Source organism: Branchiostoma belcheri, unplaced genomic scaffold (assembly GCF_001625305.1).
Source record: "Branchiostoma belcheri isolate BF01 breed outbred unplaced genomic scaffold, Haploidv18h27 scaffold55, whole genome shotgun sequence".
Classification (NCBI taxonomy): Eukaryota; Metazoa; Chordata; class Leptocardii; order Amphioxiformes; family Branchiostomatidae; genus Branchiostoma; species Branchiostoma belcheri.
In genome coordinates this window covers 1,707,837-1,724,777 of record NW_017804187.1, presented here as the reverse complement: position 1 = coordinate 1,724,777, position 16,941 = coordinate 1,707,837, and the positions used below count along the sequence as shown (strand labels likewise).

General features: G+C 40.4%; 2 protein-coding genes across 2 annotated transcripts; one reads left to right on the top strand and one right to left on the bottom strand.

Annotated features, from left to right (window-relative positions):
* Window positions 1–237: 237 nt before the first annotated feature.
* LOC109481321 (trichohyalin-like) lies at window positions 238–9,243 on the top strand. The gene is made up of 15 exons (XM_019783853.1): window positions 238–392; window positions 1,671–1,866; window positions 2,233–2,341; window positions 2,930–3,027; window positions 3,717–3,796; window positions 4,083–4,191; window positions 4,625–4,722; window positions 5,120–5,194; window positions 5,537–5,637; window positions 6,073–6,200; window positions 6,704–6,864; window positions 7,099–7,330; window positions 7,630–7,770; window positions 8,191–8,283; window positions 8,504–9,243. Exons 1-15 carry the CDS (start codon window positions 241–243, stop codon window positions 8,582–8,584), a joined length of 1,854 nt encoding a protein of 617 aa, XP_019639412.1. The 5' UTR covers window positions 238–240; the 3' UTR covers window positions 8,585–9,243.
* Window positions 9,244–11,519: 2,276 nt separating this feature from the next.
* On the bottom strand, window positions 11,520–15,983 carry LOC109481320 (phenylalanine--tRNA ligase alpha subunit-like). The gene is given in 9 exon segments (XM_019783852.1): window positions 11,520–12,439; window positions 13,057–13,171; window positions 13,464–13,541; window positions 13,836–14,004; window positions 14,424–14,529; window positions 15,037–15,121; window positions 15,608–15,725; window positions 15,727–15,761; window positions 15,968–15,983. Coding segments are annotated over 9 exon segments (831 nt in total). The 3' UTR covers window positions 11,520–12,330.
* Window positions 15,984–16,941: the final 958 nt, after the last annotated feature.

Below are 16,941 nucleotides of genomic sequence, written 5' to 3'. Positions count from 1 at the left end.
ACATACATATTACTGCATTCTCTGCTTAGCACTCAGCATTTGAGAAAGAATATGGGAGTTAAACTCACACCACTACCAATGGACTAGCCTCCTGCTGGTAAGTGCTTGCACAACTGTGTCTGTGTGGCCCAAGGGCTACAGAAATGGCGATGGGTGCCACTCCTATGCTCTGCACAGAGTGGAATGGGACCTTTTTTCTATTCACCCTTTTTCCTGTTTTCCATCACCCCCAGCTGCAGGATGGTTCTCCCATTTGAGCACACCAACCTGCTGCACAGCCGGTACGATGTCATCGCCCGACCCGGCAGCGCTTTCGAGCTGCGCCGACCGCCCAAGATTGACCTGGAACTACCCACCAACAAGAGCGCTGCTGAGTACGCCAGCTTTCTCAAGTACGTTCTTCAACCTTTTAGTATTTTCTTGTGCAGAACTAGAAGTGTTGTTTTGTGTGGCTGAGATGTGGGTTTGTGTGTATGTTTGTCCAGACAGAATAGGATGACAGTACATGTATATAGGGCGGGGGGAGAGAAAGATCAACCTGGAACTACCCACCAACAAGACCAATGCGGAGTACGCCAGCTTTCTCAAGTACGTTCTCAATCTTTTACTACTTTATAGAAGTATTGTTTTGGGTGGCTGAGCTGTGTGTTTGTGTGTCTGTTTGTTTGGACAGAGTAGGTTGACAGGAAGAGCGCCGCCGAATATGCCAACTTTCTCAAGTATGTCTTTTACTACATTCTCATACGGAAGTATTGCTTTGGGTGGCTGAGCTGTGGGTTTATGTGCCTGTCTGGACATGTAGGTTGACAGCACATGGGGTGGGAGAAAGATTGACAAGCAGATGACAGTGTTAAAAGTTCAGATACAGGAAATGGGGTGAACTTGAAGGTCACAAAAAACCAATACATCCGGAAGTCTGAAGTCTTCTTGTTTCTTAAAGATTTCTTTATTTTTGGACCCACAGCTAGTAAAAAGGACACTGGCAATTACATACATTGATACAGAGTAAATACATCAAGATGTGTTAAAAAAACTTTTTCTTTAAGTCTAAGAACAAAAAAATTAACTTGGTGTTGCCTAATGAGAAATAGTCCAGATTGTATTAGACAAATAACTGGAGTCCATTGTTTTACAGAGAAAAGATCAATTTAGTGATTGGAAAGAAATTCCCACTGGCAAGCACTACATTTGAATATAAATGACAACCTGAAAGGCCCCATTGCAAAGTGGTTTTCAAACAAAAGCACAGACACCTACACATATTATCCTATCTACATCATTCTTCAAGCAGCTCTCCCATTTAATTCATACCAGTTCATTCCAAAACAGTAAATTTTAAACTTTTAATCAAACCTTTACATTGATTGCTGTAAAAACTCACTGTAACAACTAGGAAGACAAGGATTTTCTTCAACTATTGGGGCCAAAATATGAGGCTAATTTTGGGGTTGATTGCAACCTGAATTATTTTTTTGCAAGTCAGAAAAAAAATGAAGCAGATCTGTGAACCAACAAATTAAATTTGGCCTTTGGAGAACAAGTAGTTCGCAGACTTTTTCTAAATTAATGTAAAATTTTCTCATCTACCACAAATATGAAATGATTTACAGTAATGTTGTTGCTATCTGTACTTAACCGAGATTGCATGCCCAACTCTCCCCCCAACCCAGAGAGAAGGAGCGTAAGGTAGGACCTGAGGGGTTCCTGGACTCCCACCGCTACACGCACACCTTTGAGGTGAAGGAGCTCTCCCCGCGCGTCAAGACGTCCCCAAGACGTGCCTCCTCCGTGGAGACGGTCGTCGACCTTCAAGCCAAGATCAAGAAGGACCAGAAGGACTACGAGAAGAGGATGAAGGTCGTGGAGGTAAGGACAAACTTCACCTTGAACTTCAAGTTGACCCCAAAGTTCATTTGTGTCGATATAAGTAATTCTGAAGCAGGTTTGGACTGTTATTTCCTACATAACAAATTGGAAGTTCAAAAATTTTTAATCTTTCTTGAAACACATAATGGTGCCAAGACTCTAAATCCATCCTGCTATAAAATTGCAACATGATGTAACCCAACACTACTAGTAGTTACCATGGTGAGAGACGGTCTGGTTCAGGTCATTGACCAGGTCAGAGGTCAGTGTTTGGAGAAGAAGAAGAAGAGGAAACTGAGCAAAAACAATATGTTTTCCTTTGGTAAACATAAAAACAAACAAACGAGTGTTTCTTGTTGTTGTCAGGACCACATGTGGCAGCACAAGCAGGCGGAGCGTGAGCTGAAGCGTGTGGAGGGAGACGTGCTCAAGAAACAGCGACACGTCAAACGGGTCATCAGAGATCTCGAGAACTGTACGTATCTATATCTGTATCAATTATGTATCTGTATCAGTATAGCTGCTGGTGTAAGCTGCCCTCCGGCTTAAGGAATATCTCTGAAGGCATGATGTGCCATTTCTTCAAAGTTCAAAATCATCCAATTCAATTTCAGGGCCGCAAAACTAAATTCAAAGTCAATTTTTTGGTCATTTTTTAATGTAGGAAGTTGGATCAATCCTATCCCATAGTTACAAACTGATATATGTGAGGCAAAAGTGTGATGTCAATGACTGAAAACAGTTTCTTATTTTGTGTCATAGGGGGTTCTAGCTATTAATTGGTATAAAACATAAAGGGACACATTGCCTCACATTGCTTGTTTTTAGGTGGTCTCTGTTAATCTTAGAAGGCAGCAGCAATTTTTCTGTTTTAAAGGGAGTTTTGTGATTTCAGAAGAAATGTGTTTTTTTTAGGTTTTCTTGATGGAGAAAGCTTGGTGGGATTGTGGGTATTGATTGATTGATTGGTAACTATGTCATAAATTGAGTCAGTCCATGGAGAAACCTGTTACATGTATTAAATTTAATTCTTTAATTAATGACAAGATTTGTTACCTTGCAGCCATCCAGAAGAAAACCCTGGAGGAGGACAAGAAGTTGAACAAAACTCTTCAGACTCAGGAGCAGCTGCAGAGGGACTACGTACACCAGACGGAGGAGGTCAGACCTAAAATGCTGTCAAACCTAGCCGCCATAGCATGCCAAAAACTGGGGGTTTGGGGATCTTCAGGGTCTTTGGGATCTTTTATGTGCTATTTTCTGATTGCATATAGACAACATAGCCGGCCTGGTTGAATTACCGGTTTTTAGAACTGGGCTAATCAGAAAACAGCTGAAGACCACCAAACCCCCAGTTCTATAAGCCTGCTAGAACTGGGCTAATCAGAAAACAGCCGAAGACCACCAAACCCCAAGTTCTATGAGCCTGCTATAGAGGCTAAGTCAAACCTGTCTAACCCAGCGGACCTATAGTATAGAATCTGGTCTTCTTATACACAACCCACATTGACAAGATAAGGCACCATCTTTGATCCATGGTCACTTCAAAACATGGCTCAAACTAACTGATTTTACCATAATGATGATTTCTCATTAGTTATCATAAGAAACTTAAAGTCACTTTAAGCAACATCTACAGATGTAAAGAGAGTTACTGTTGATCAGAAAGAGACAGTGGCTGTCCTTGGTACTGAAATTTAAGTTTGGCAGCACAAAAAAAATACAAGTAAAGCACATTTACTCTTTGTAACATTACCCTTAGCCAATACATACAATGGAGAACTCTTAAAACAGTGGCAAACTTACTGCACTGATTGTTTCCTCATACCATTAATACTTCTGTTTTACAGAAAACAAAAGAGCACATCAGCCAGTCGGCAGAATACATGCAGCAGTTTAAGGACAAGACAAGAAAGGCTCTTCTACATGAGTAAGTACTGTTATATCTCAACGCAAATGACAAGATTCTGCACTGGTGCAGGCAACATTCAAAATTACCTACACATTTTTAATTAAAACGTTTTGAAAAACAAGTCAACATAGTTGCACCATTTGTAATTTTACCTTTAGGCACACCATTGAAAAATTCTTACTCAGTGTAAAAGTACGAAGAACATTTGATTGGAGATTATATGTTGCACAGTGTGCACAGAGACAACCATGAGGTGGTTACAGGTTACTATTCAAGATTATAAAGAAAATTTGTCATATTTCAGGAGTGATGCAGAGCGCCAGTACAAGGCAAAGCAGGCAGCCATGGAGCTGGTGCGGACGGAACTGGAGAGGATGAACTTGGAGTTCACACAGAAGATGCAGCAGAAGGAGGTAAAAAAAAAGTGGCCAAGACTGCCAAGCTTTCATTTGAAGTTCTACGAAAGCTTACAGTTGTATCATGTACATTTGCATCATTCTGTATCTGTAAAATTGACCAAGTAATCTGTATCCGTATAGCTGATACAACTGGCCTTCATGTAATACACCAGCTTCTGTATCTGTACAAAATGTATCTGTATAGCCTGTAAGTAACCACACCTTCAGTGTAGCAGCCCTTTGCATAACACAACAGCTTTGCAGGCATGTGGTGTGGCGGCGGTTAGCTGAACGGTACACTGAACGACCTGTTACACCTAACCTTTGAACATCTAACTTCATGGTTGAAAACTATCTAAGATAGATGTAAGACTACAAATTCACAATGAAAATTCAATGTATTTCCTTACACCTTAGCAAAGATTGACCTTTTGCTCTGTTGTCCCAGGAGGAACAGTTTAAGCTGAAGAAGGAGCTTGCTGATCTCGCCATCAAACTGAACATGGACGCACAGAAGAAACGCCAGATGCAGTTCGAGCAGGGCAGGTCAGTTCTCCCCACTTCTTGGGTCATGCAATGGTTGTACAAGTGAATTGTCAGTATACCTGTGCTGCGTTTCTAACAGGTTCATGTTTATTGATGTGTACTTGCTGGCTCTGAACTTGTAGATACCCATGATTACTACATAATTTCATTTGATTCAGGTTGGTGAATAAGTGAATAGCAAAGTTCTTTGAACAAGTGGTTGGGAATCAAGAAGTTTCTACCAGTATTCACATATACAATATTGCCTACATGTATAACTGTCAATTTCTTCTGTACTGCTGTAATAGAAAATGCGGCTCAATTCAGACTTTTATGTGCTATCTATAAGGAATACATGTGCCATTCAAGTTCAAGTAAGAGAGCATAATTATGTTGAAACCAATGTTTCTTGCATCAGGATTGGGAGCGAGACAACAAGGAAGAGAATCCTGGCCAACAGGGAGGCAGACACAACACTGGAAGCCAGCCTGGGGTAAGGGAGTCTCATCATGTTAGTTGGTCATTTGGTTAGTGTAATCTCCGTGATTGTGAGTGTGTGTGTGTATCTGTGTGTGCATGTGTGTGTGTGAGTGCGTCTGTGTCTGTATGTAATGGTATGTCTGTATGTGTCAGTGCATGCATGTGTGATTGTGTCTGAAATTTAAGATTGTTGTTGGCATCCTTCCGTCTCGGGAGACGATGGAGTGCGCACCATGGTTTAGAAATTTAAGATTAATAACATGCTATTCCAGTTATATAGGAAGGCAGAAGTGTGTGCAGAAGTTCCAGAATGTTATTCATTACTGTAACAATGTTCCTGTTATGTTGTCTACAGGAAGTCAGAAGGCGGGACTCGTAGGTTTGAGACAGGAAAGAGACTCCTGAGTGCCGAGCTGAACACCACACGCTCACACCTGCAGGAAAGAGCACGTGACGGTATGTTTAAAAAATCTCATTTCCATTTTCATTATTGCATCAAAATTAAGATGTTGGCCAGGCAAATGCTATATATGTTGTGATTCAAGAAACCCATTTTTCTAGTACTAAGTATTACAGGACTAAAAATAAATAAAATTACTGATCTATGCTTGTTTTGAGAGTGAAAGCAAGGATAAGTTTGACATTATATGACAACTGAACTGTTCTAAAACTACAAAAAATTGGACTCACAAGACTTTTCAAAAACAGTTTAATTGTTCTATACTATTAGTCATTGCAAATAGCACTAAACAAACAAGAATAGTATATAACAGTGAGAGTATACATGTAGCATGAGTTGGTAAATTACAACTAGTAATTGGTTCATGGATTTCTAATGATAATTGTTATAAACTGCCAAATTTGACGAGTTAAAAATGTTTGACATTTCAGAGGCGCGTCGGCTGCGAGACTCTCTGAACCTTCTGGAGAAGAACGCAGACGTGCAGAGGAAACTGCAGGAGGAGGCGCAGCAGGCAGACCTGGACCTGCGCAGCAAGCAGATCGACCAGAAACTGCAGGTACGTGGATTTAATTTTGTACAGTACTGTCATACTTGTTCTTGTCTGTTCTTGTTCTGACTTGTAACATTTAATAGGAGAGTAGATATGATGATGATGATAGGAGAGTAGCAATCACACTTGATTTCTTCCCCTAAGCACAGTCCAAGAGTTTTAAGTTCACTAAGAGGTGATAACATCCATTGATCTTCAGCAAGCAGATCAACCAATAGAACACATTGAATCTTTTTTAAAACATATGGGTGGAGGCAAACATTGGGTTTTAAGAACATAGTGGTTTTTGGACACAAGGGTTTTCAAAACACAAGGATTTTCGGAACATAACGTTTTGGAACACGCCTTTTCAGAACATGGGGGTTTGGGGAATATAGAGAGTTTTTTAAAGATTTTTTAACACACACTCGGTCAGGTTTTCGGAACATTGGATTTTTTGGAACACCCTGAGCTTTTGGAACATAGGTCTGTTCATAACCACGAGGCCACATACCATCTGTCCCTCCCAGGCACACAGCCTTCGGAAGCAGCAGCGTCTAAATGCTCTGGTGCGCACCAAGGCGGTCGAGCGTCACGAGAAGCTGAATGAGTGGGAGGAGCGGTACCTGATGAGGGTCGACGATGATCGAAGACGCAAACACGAGGACAAGATGAAGCACTTCAAGGTACAGTTACAGCAAATATGTTGTTTCTCCACACAATGGAGATGGGCATCAGCCTATACACCACATGCACTGTACAGTAATGACTAACAACCCTATGCATTTGATACAACAGGACAATATCTCTGGGTCAAAAAATGCTTTAATGCCACAGTCTTTTGTGAGGTGAATAAGTCTCATAGTATGTTTGTTGTTACATTTGCACCTTGCAATATTGCATTGCAGTTGTAATTGCTTAACAGTCTTGCTCTTTATGTTCAGAGAGTGGTAGGAAAGGGTTATAAGCTTGATGCGATCCATTGTACATGTAACGTTACCTTGTACAATTGCTGTGCAGCAAAGTTTACTGTAATTACCGGTGCTAACAGCCTTGTTCCTGATTTCCAGAGAGCTGTAGGCAAGGCGCAGCAGCAGGAACACAGCATGTATGAGAAGGTGCGGCAGTCAGAGTACTCGAGGACCAAGCAGGAACAGGTCAGATTCAGATTAATTATTATCAATGACAATATTACCTGAAATGCATCATTGATTACAAAGTTGCCGTTAGTGTTAAAAATTCCATTACTAGTATATACATCACTAATACATTATAGAATAGAATCCTCACAATCAGAAGTTAAACATGTTTCTGGGGCAGTCACGTTTGTGCGTGTGTTACAGTTTAGTTCAGAATCTACCGTGTCTATGATACAGAATGTAAAAACAAAATATTTATGCAGGGTAAAAAGTAAGGAGAAATTTTAACATTGTCATTTTAATTAACATTTTAACAGGTGGTGAAGAAGATGCAGGATCAGCTGAGTAAGCTGAAGAAGAAGAACAGCAGCACGATCCGGGAGCAGATGGCAGACAGTCTGCAGAAGGAGAAGGAGCTGGAGTACAAGCTGCAGCGCGAAAAGGCACAACTTATGAAGGTATGCGACAAACCTGTAAGAGTGACTCTGTTCTACAGAACAGGGTTCTACAGAACATGGTTCCATAGAACAGGGTTCTATAGAACAGGACTCCACAGAACAAGGTTCTATAGAACAGGGTTCCACAGAACTGGGTTCTACAGAACAGGGTTCCACAGAACAGGGTTCCACAGAACAGGGTTCTATAGAACAGGACTCCACAGAACAAGGTTCTATAGAACAGGGTTCCACAGAACAGTGTTCTGCAGAACAGGGTTCCACAGAACAGTGTTCCGCAGAACAGGGTTCCACAGAACAGGGCTCCACAAAACAGTGTTCTACAGAACAGGGCTCCATAGAACATTTCTGATTATCATTTTTCACATTCCATAAAGCAGCTATGGTTTTAAAAATGTTGTTTGATCTCTTATCTCTCCACAGACCACGGTAGACAGAGAGACGATGTATGAAAATATAGTGAAACTGCGAGAGAGGCTACGTGAAGACAAGTACGTCATGGGAGAGGAAGAAAGGGTAGGTGTCGTTTGTTTGTTTGTTATTTATTTGTTTGTATCAATTGTACTGCAGCAGACACCCTGTGGTGTTGGGACTAACTTAAATGTATGTTGGAGGGTCTCATAATTTATATGAGTGTGTTTGAGTAATAATAAGCAGAGCAGTTAGTTAGCGGCAAAAAGTTACAATTAATTAAGCTGCAGTTTCTAACTTGGTTGTTGTTACTCTATTATGACAGGAACACATGAGACTACAGAGGATTGGTATGCGCACCGACGGTTACCTCGACCAGGGACACACTCTCACATCGTTCGGTTAAAACCCCAGGACACGGGCTCAGACTTGTGAACAAACATCCAACCAAGGCTCTCTCCAACGTATACGTGTGTCTCAGGATGGAGTATTGCTGCTTAAGAGGGAAACATTTTAACCAAGAATTTTAACCATTGGCAATTAACTTCTTTAATGGTATCAAGACTTCTGTGTTTTCATCAGGACTGGCCTCCAAAACTTTTTAAAAATTTCATTTGAAATTTTGCTCTTTTTAGACAATTTTAGAGGGTTTACATTCAAAATTTCTTGGGGGATCATACCCCAGACCCCTCTAGAACAAAATGGTAGTGACTTTGGCACTCAATATCAAAATTGAGAGTCAAAATCGAGAGGGCCAGTGTCAGAGTTTGCCTTGTCAAATTGAGAAGACACACAAAAATGTACAGTTGGGGAGAGCCCACATCTAACACTGCAACTGCACTGAATGCTGCTTCCTTATGGCGTGGTCACGTCTGTTGTAAGTCGTCAGTAAAAATGTCCCACGATTTTGATGTCATAACATTTGAAACCCTTGTCCTGCGGAGCCTAACAATTGCTGTTTTGCACATTCAGTATCATCTATATAATAGTACTCTGTAACGTTATAGGTACAATTTGGGTGTATTTCTTGTGCAACGCATCAGACCACAGCAAAATTCAACGAATGCGGAAGTAACTATGCCACCGCAGGGCAAAAAAAGTCAGGGTCTATGACCTAATTAAGACATGAAATTATTGAAAAATATTGTGTTAAAATGCCAGCAGGACAAGGGTTAAGCATGCTGTGACCAAACCAACCACCAAAGATCTCAGAGCTGTCATAATTTTTTCCATACATAGACATATGACTGTAAAAATACTGTCATTTTGTGACGATACAACAAAAGTGGCCATGCCCACACCAGCAGGGTATATTGTAACATCACCATCCTTTTGATACTACAAAATTATTGTGAGTTTGTTTGAGTACTGACAGTTGATTCAGTGATTACTTAGGTAGTACTATATTGAGCAGGAATCATTTGAATGTAAAAAGAATTATTTTTTGTGACGTGGATGTGTATTTTCAACAGAACTTGGGGTTAGACATGATACTTTGCACAGCTGCTATATTTTCTGTATGTGTCACAGACCCCAATGTTTTTTTTCAAAGATGTACATAATTTCAATGAAATTGAGATTGAATAATAATTTGATCATAAATTGGCAAAAGCCTTTTAAAAGCAATAACTGAAAGCAGACAAGGTAGTTTTTAAATAGACACAGAAAACCATATCGAGGTTATGGCCATATACAAGCATATCTTAGAATCTGCCACAAATCTTTTATAGGAACTACTGAATATATCAAGCCACTGCTACCACAATAATGTATGTACATGACAGTAAAAACAATAGACTGATCCAATGACTCTGCCAACATTGTTTAAAATGTAGATATGCCAAGAAAAAAACTTAGAAAATTTGAAACAAAAATATAGAAATACTAAACAATGATGTAGACATGTTGAACAAAAATGAAGAAATGCAAAACAAAAATGTAGACACACAAACATTTGGCCAAGTTTTGTCCACTCTCTCATTAGTTGACTGGCTGTTTTGAATGCCAACCAGGTTTGGTCTGGTAAAAAAGGCCTGTACAATTCAAGGCATGGTATGACCTGGAACAAATTGTATGTACCTGTACTGATGGTTGGTGTGTAAGTGTTGTACATGTGTGTTATGTGTGAGCACTGAACAAATTGTGTTGTTGAATTATAAGAAAAAAAAATGTTTATGAATGCAGAATTGTGGAAAGACTTCAATGGAATGACTAAATGGCTTTGTCAGTGATTCATTTTTGTACATGTATTAAAGAAACCAATATACATCTATCAGCAATTCTGGCACATGTATGACATAATGTGTGTATGTGTGAACGAAGCATCTATTCTTTTACAGACCTCCAAGCACCTTACAATTACAGATTTTGTTGTAAAAATGTTGAATTCTGATTGCCACATCAAAATTCACACAATAAACACTGTCTTTATTCTAATATAGTCAGCCGTGTGTGTGTTTTTTTTCTTGAGTAGTAGAAGATGGTTTAATGGTAGTATACCACACGTGTGTAGTTTGCGTAGTCCAGTGGTTAGTGACCCTGCCTCTGGACCAAAAGGTTGGGAGTTTGAATCCCGGCTCACCTGACATACATGCTAATGGAGAGGGTCGCAGTCCTTAGGATGGGATGTTATGCTGTGGTCCACTGTGCTTGACTATGTTGAAAAGAGCTAGGGGAATTTTCCCGGTACAATGAACCCGTAAATACTGTACATAGCATCTGTCATGACCAGTGGGAGATTAGCTCTTCAGTGAGCTAAACTGGATTGAGATCACTTAACCACACTGACATTCTCCATGTTAGATGAAGGAACACTTGAGAATGGTTCATTCCTTTTTAATGGCTTCAACAGATATTTAATTGACCTCACCCAATGCTACTTAAAATCAAAAACAATTTTTTCCAATTAGGCCATGTTGATTTGATTATATGGATGACATCCGCGCGCGCATGAATTTTCGGCCGTTTCCAAAAAAAAAAAAAGTTTTCAACCATACTGTAAATCATACAAAACAGTTGCAAAATGAATAAAATTTATACCCGTAAGTTGCAAAAAAATATTTGAAAACGATACCAATGTCGTAGAATGCCAAAATCAAACAAAAAAAGACGAAAATGTAAAGAAATGAATTTGAAGAGTAGATTATTCGCCAAACGATACTCTGTGGCCTTTGTTCAACCTTCATGACCACGTAGATTTCATAATTAAAGCAACTTTTTTTTTTGCAAAACTTTTTTTTTTATTCGCACGCTCGCATCAGTTTTGGGGTTCCCAGAGGATGTCATCCATATAATCAAATCAACATGGCCTTATGATGTTGTGATAATCTAATAAGGTAACAGAACATTAACTGGTCCCAACCAATTATAAATATCACGTCTTATTACATGTACTTTTATTTCACATTATTTTCAGGCAGCACTACGCTGTATAGTGTACACCTTTTTATTTCATTTCTGATAAAGATGTGACATTATTTGTGCAAAGACATCTTTACCTATTACAAAACTTAAAAGTTGTATATCAGTAATGTTATACAAGGTATTTTAGGATTCACTTCTGTTGTTCATGCTGTATAGTTTTCTTTGCACTGTCTTAAGTTTTCTTTCTTCAAATACGAGGACCTGAACAATATTATTTCATAGATAACATGGTTTTACAGTCAATATAATAAATCATCACATAGTATTCTCCATCCTTTGTTAGTCTGTGCAACAGAACTTTGTTATTCTGGGTAACAAAACCTCTCACTGCCCAGGTTCCACAGATCATAGAACAAAGTTCCACAGAACAGGTTTCTACAGAACAGCTACATGTAGGGTTCCATAGAACAGGGTTTCACAGAACTGGATTCTATAGAACAGGGTCCCATAGAAATGGGTTCTATAGAACAGGATTGATTTCACAGAACAGAGTTCCACAGAACAAGGTTCTACAGAACAGCTAGGGTTCCATAGAACAGGGTTCCACAGAACTGGATTTTATAGAACAGCATTCTACAGAGTAGGGTGCTATAGAACAGGATATCCCAAATTCTCCCTTTAGACTTAGAGGTGTTGGCTATCAAGCCTCCTGACCAGTGGGAGGGGTGTTACACAGAATGGTGACACTGTGGTTTAGTCACATACACGTAACTACATGAGCTGTGTACCTCAGGACTGAGTCAACTGGCAAATGGGGTTGTCATAAACCATTTGTAGGTTGATCTTGTGCCCGACTAACTCACGGATGTTGTCTATGCCATACTTGATCATTGTGGGTCTGAAAAAGTGGAGAAGAACAACAGAACAGGTTAGAACAAAAGCTCTTTACATATACCAAGTCTAGCTGCTTTTACAGTTCTGACATATCAGAGAGGGCAGGGTTCTGCCTTCCAACACTGTGCCCTAGACAAAGTAGAAATAAAACGTGGCGTCGGGTGGTGTAGTGGTTAGAACAATCGACTGTGAACCGGGAGACCCGGGTTCGATTCCGAGTCGTACCCGGTACATGTCTGAACATGCGCCCCGACGTTGTGCCCTTAGGAAAGGCACTTTACACGAATTTCCTCACTCCACCCAGGTGTGAATGGGTACCTAACTTCGGTTGGGGAAAGTCGTATTGAGGTCACCTTGTGGCGCCGAATGGCAGCCACACAGACCCTTGCGACTGTGTCTATCATTTGTATTATTTGAATGTCGTAATTGTTGTGATTTGTATTGATTATTATGTGATACCCTGCATCAATTCAGCCGTAAGGCTGCGACTGCATGGGTACTGTTTGGACAATAAAAAAAAAAAATAAATAAATAAATAAAACTCACTGCCCCTACAGCCTGAAAAAGGCTGTGGAACTAACATTTACCTTTATCTTTTGAACAGAACATAGTATAACGTACCTCTCTAGTGACAGTCCCCAGGCTATGACAGAGATGTCCTCAGGTAACCCCATCGGCAGGAGCATCTCAGGACGGAACACTCCAGAGTTCCCCACCTCCACCCACTTCTGCAGACCTGGCAACACAGGGGCAACAACAAAGGTAGAAGTGAACGACTCCATTGCATAGCGTAAAAGTTTATCTGTGTTGAATTTGGGGTAAGTTCCAATTCATTCCAGTGTTGGCAGAGAAAGTTTAGTGTTTATCTCATCATGACTCCATTGCATGTACAAGTGTTTGTACGTATTTTGTGAAATCTCTGCTTATTACCGAATGGCTCTATTTATTTTCTCTATGATTTGGCATCTAAGTTCAGGGAGTGTTCACTCTGTGCAAAGTAATGCTCGAAATGCTGAAATATAACTCACCTTCATGATAGCTGAACACCTCCATACTTGGCTCTGTGTAGGGATTGTAGGCAGGCTTGAAACGCAGCTTCTCAATTCCTGGGGAAGACAAATATCTGTTAACTAGACACTAACTTTAAGGTAACCCAACAACACAGGGTGTTTGCTACATCACCAGTTACCATGGTGACAGACGTCTGGTCCAGGTCATTAACTTAAATATATGTGTTTAGAGAAGAAGAAACAGAGCAAAAAAGAGACGGTAAACATAATTACTGGTGTTCACTGTGGATTTGAATGTTGCAAGATCTCCAAAACATTTGAGAAAGGAAAACATAAAAGCCCAGATTAGCATTGGAGAGTCCCACATGCAACGCACGGCTTCTGACCTACCAAGTTTCTTAAAGAAGGCGTGTAGGACTCCCATGAGGTCACCCAAGGTCAGGTTGTAGTCCGCGACGACGCCCTCGATCTGGTTAAACTCGGCCAGGTGGGTGGCGTCCAGCGTCTCATTCCGGAACACACGGTCGATCGAGAACAGCTTCACCGGTTTGAACCCATCCTGGACAGGAAATATAAGACTAATGTTATGAAGGCTACTCATGAACTGACACAGATGACTTATGAGAAGATGATGAGAAAACTGTGAGATCTACTGCAGTTCCATAAACAGCTGCTAGGTCGATCGAGAACAGTTTCACGGGTTTGAAGCCATCCTGGACGGAATGAAACAAGATGTGAAATCAGAAAGGTCTGCTGCAGTTCCGTTGAAAGCTGCTAGGAGGTCCATAATCAAATTTGCTCTTTGTTTAATAACAGGAAGGATTTTAAGTGATACACACGACTTACAAATATCAAAGTATAGAAGCTTTCAGATGGCATCCATCATCTTCTGACAAGAGCTATCTTCTGACATTCTCTACTTGAATAAATAAATAAATTAAGTAATAAACCAATTAAATGATTAATTAATAAATATACCTTCTGCTGCTGAGCTAGTTGGTACAGCATGCGAGCGCTGACGGCCGTGGTGTGAGTCCGCAGAACGTTTTTCTGGGCCTCCTCCCGTTTCCACTCGTACTGGTACCTGACAACAGGCAAAAACACAGGCAAACATGACGGTCAACACTTGGACACTTTGCTGCTTGTATGTTATAATGCATTTACATTATAATACCTACAAGGTCTTATGCTGCATGCTATTAAAATACATGCTAAAAACTATTAAAATAAGAATCGCCTTATCCTGTTGGTTCTAGCATTCTATCCTATTTCTAGCTTGTCTGGCTAATATTTTTTGTTCAAAAGGTAAGTGTTCACAGTCCATCAGCATGGACACTTTGCTGCAGTATCCTGGAAAGCTGCTAGGAGGACCACAGACAAGGCTCATCTTCAGGGTTAAAACACATACCCACATACATTGTATCAAAATCACAATCCAAGTCCTGCTACTACATTTTGTACATATCAAGGACCATGCCACCTAGCCATTGATACGCAGTGAACGGGTCAAAACACGTGGTAAATAAGTGCTTAAAGTTCTGCTGCAGTACCTAGGAAAGCTGCCAGGAGGCTCACAAATGATGAAACTCACCCTTGAGATCCGAAGCCTCCTTGTGAGTGAACTGTCTTCACTTTGTCCATATATTCCTCTGGGAAACCCTGGGCATACATTGGGTCTGCAACAGAAATACATACAAACTTCATTGACTTAACGAAAAGCTAAGTATAGTGTGGTCAATTACAAACTAGACATACAAAATAAGTCATAAACTTTGACTTACTAAGGGACACCAAATTTTGTCTCTTTTCGCATTGAAAGGCATGTTTTCTTGGGTGTGTATGACATACTGTAAATCACTTTATATTCACGATACTTCTATAGTTACTGTAGCAGTTTTCATGGTCACTTCTGAACTGCAAATTTATCATTATGACGAACAAATAATTCACCGACTCTCTTTCTTCTGCTTGATACTGTTAACTTTGTATGTCTTTGTACGTTTCTCTTCAATTGTAATATGTATACATGAATGTAATGTGTAGACCACAAGAAGAATGGCCTCTTACAAGGCTGATTGTGGATCTAAATAAAACTCAAAACTCAAACTAAAAGCTGGTACCTCGGATGATATGAAATACACAGTGTTGTATTCTATATGTACCTTTTATGAAGAAAGTGTCGTGCTCATCTCTTGCCGGGTGTTGCTGGGGCACAAATAAAGTGTCAAAGTTCCAGAAGGAGCTCTCGATGTAGTTATTGGTCTTCATCTCTGTGAACCTGGAGGGTCAGAAACAGAGAGAAAAAAATTGTCAAAACTTTGCGACAGTTTGGTTTTGCTCAGCAATTAAAAGCCAGAGCCAAAAAACTACTGTCTATTACTTAGTATTAGACCTAAACGACACCCCACGACGTCCAACCCTTGCATGACGGGGAACAACGGACGTTAAGCCGTGCAGTGAGTGTGAGTGTGAATATTCCGAAAAGTCGTTGTCATTGGGCACACAACAAATTAATCAGTCACTTAGAAGTGGAGACATTCTTAGCATATACATATTTAGGGGTGGGTACCGGTATAGAAAATTCAGGTCCAGGTCCGGATCAGGTTCAGAGGATCAGGTCCAGGTCCGGACCTGAACCGGACCTGATTATTGTACAGTAGTATAGTATATCATATTTTGGCAAGCGAGACACAATTTCTTCGTGTACACGACACGGCCGTGCATGAGGCCGCTTTTCCCGATGAATAATACGGCTGAAATGCCAGTACATCCACAAATAATTTGATCAGATACTTAATTGCTGCGATCTAAAATCTTACAGGGTTCTCTTAGCGGGGGTTGTTTATTGTTTTGATTGGTAAAACGCAGGGTAAAATACGTTAAAAATTTAGCCACGCCGCGGTCCACACTTCCGGGTTAAGTGACGACAAAATCACGTCGAAAACGCTAAAAATCCGCATAGAAGCATATATTTTCCCCAAAGATTCTTGAAACTATACATTTCTTCACTAGAATATCGATGTGTGGTTGTGCAAAATAGAATTTTAGCGCCGATATCGAACAAAGAAAAGTTGTTTACATGCGCGTCGGCTCGCTCAAGTCTGCCGCCTCGCTCCCTACGCTGCCAGCAGCGGGCGCAACAACCAATCAGAGATGCGAAATGCCGACACGTGACGCGGGATTGCGTCACAATGGGGGAGGGCTCGCCGTGCACGAAATGTTTTTGCGCCAATATTCAGCGCCGTGTTTCAAGAGATTAATACCGGGAAACATTTTTTTTCTTGTTTTTGAACGCATAAACATGGATTTAGGCTGATCTAGTATGATTCAGGGTTATTTTTTTTTTACCTGCCATGGCCAGATTATCTAAGATGTGTGTGTTGTGTGTACAATCTACAGAAATGTACATCAGGTCCGGTCATCCGGTTTTCACGTTTCGGTTTTTTGGACTCGGTTCTTGAATGTTGTTCCGGTCTAAACCGGTCCGACTGAACCG

Excerpts from the sequence above, each read along its gene's own strand:
- LOC109481321 (XM_019783853.1), top strand. The coding sequence starts at position 241 with ATGGTTCTCCCATTTGAGCACACCAACCTGCTGCACAGCCGGTACGAT. Across the intron at positions 2,342-2,929 it reads CATCAGAGATCTCGAGAACT|CCATCCAGAAGAAAACCCTG; the intron begins GTACGTATCTAT and ends GTTACCTTGCAG. Across the intron at positions 7,771-8,190 it reads AAAAGGCACAACTTATGAAG|ACCACGGTAGACAGAGAGAC; the intron begins GTATGCGACAAA and ends ATCTCTCCACAG.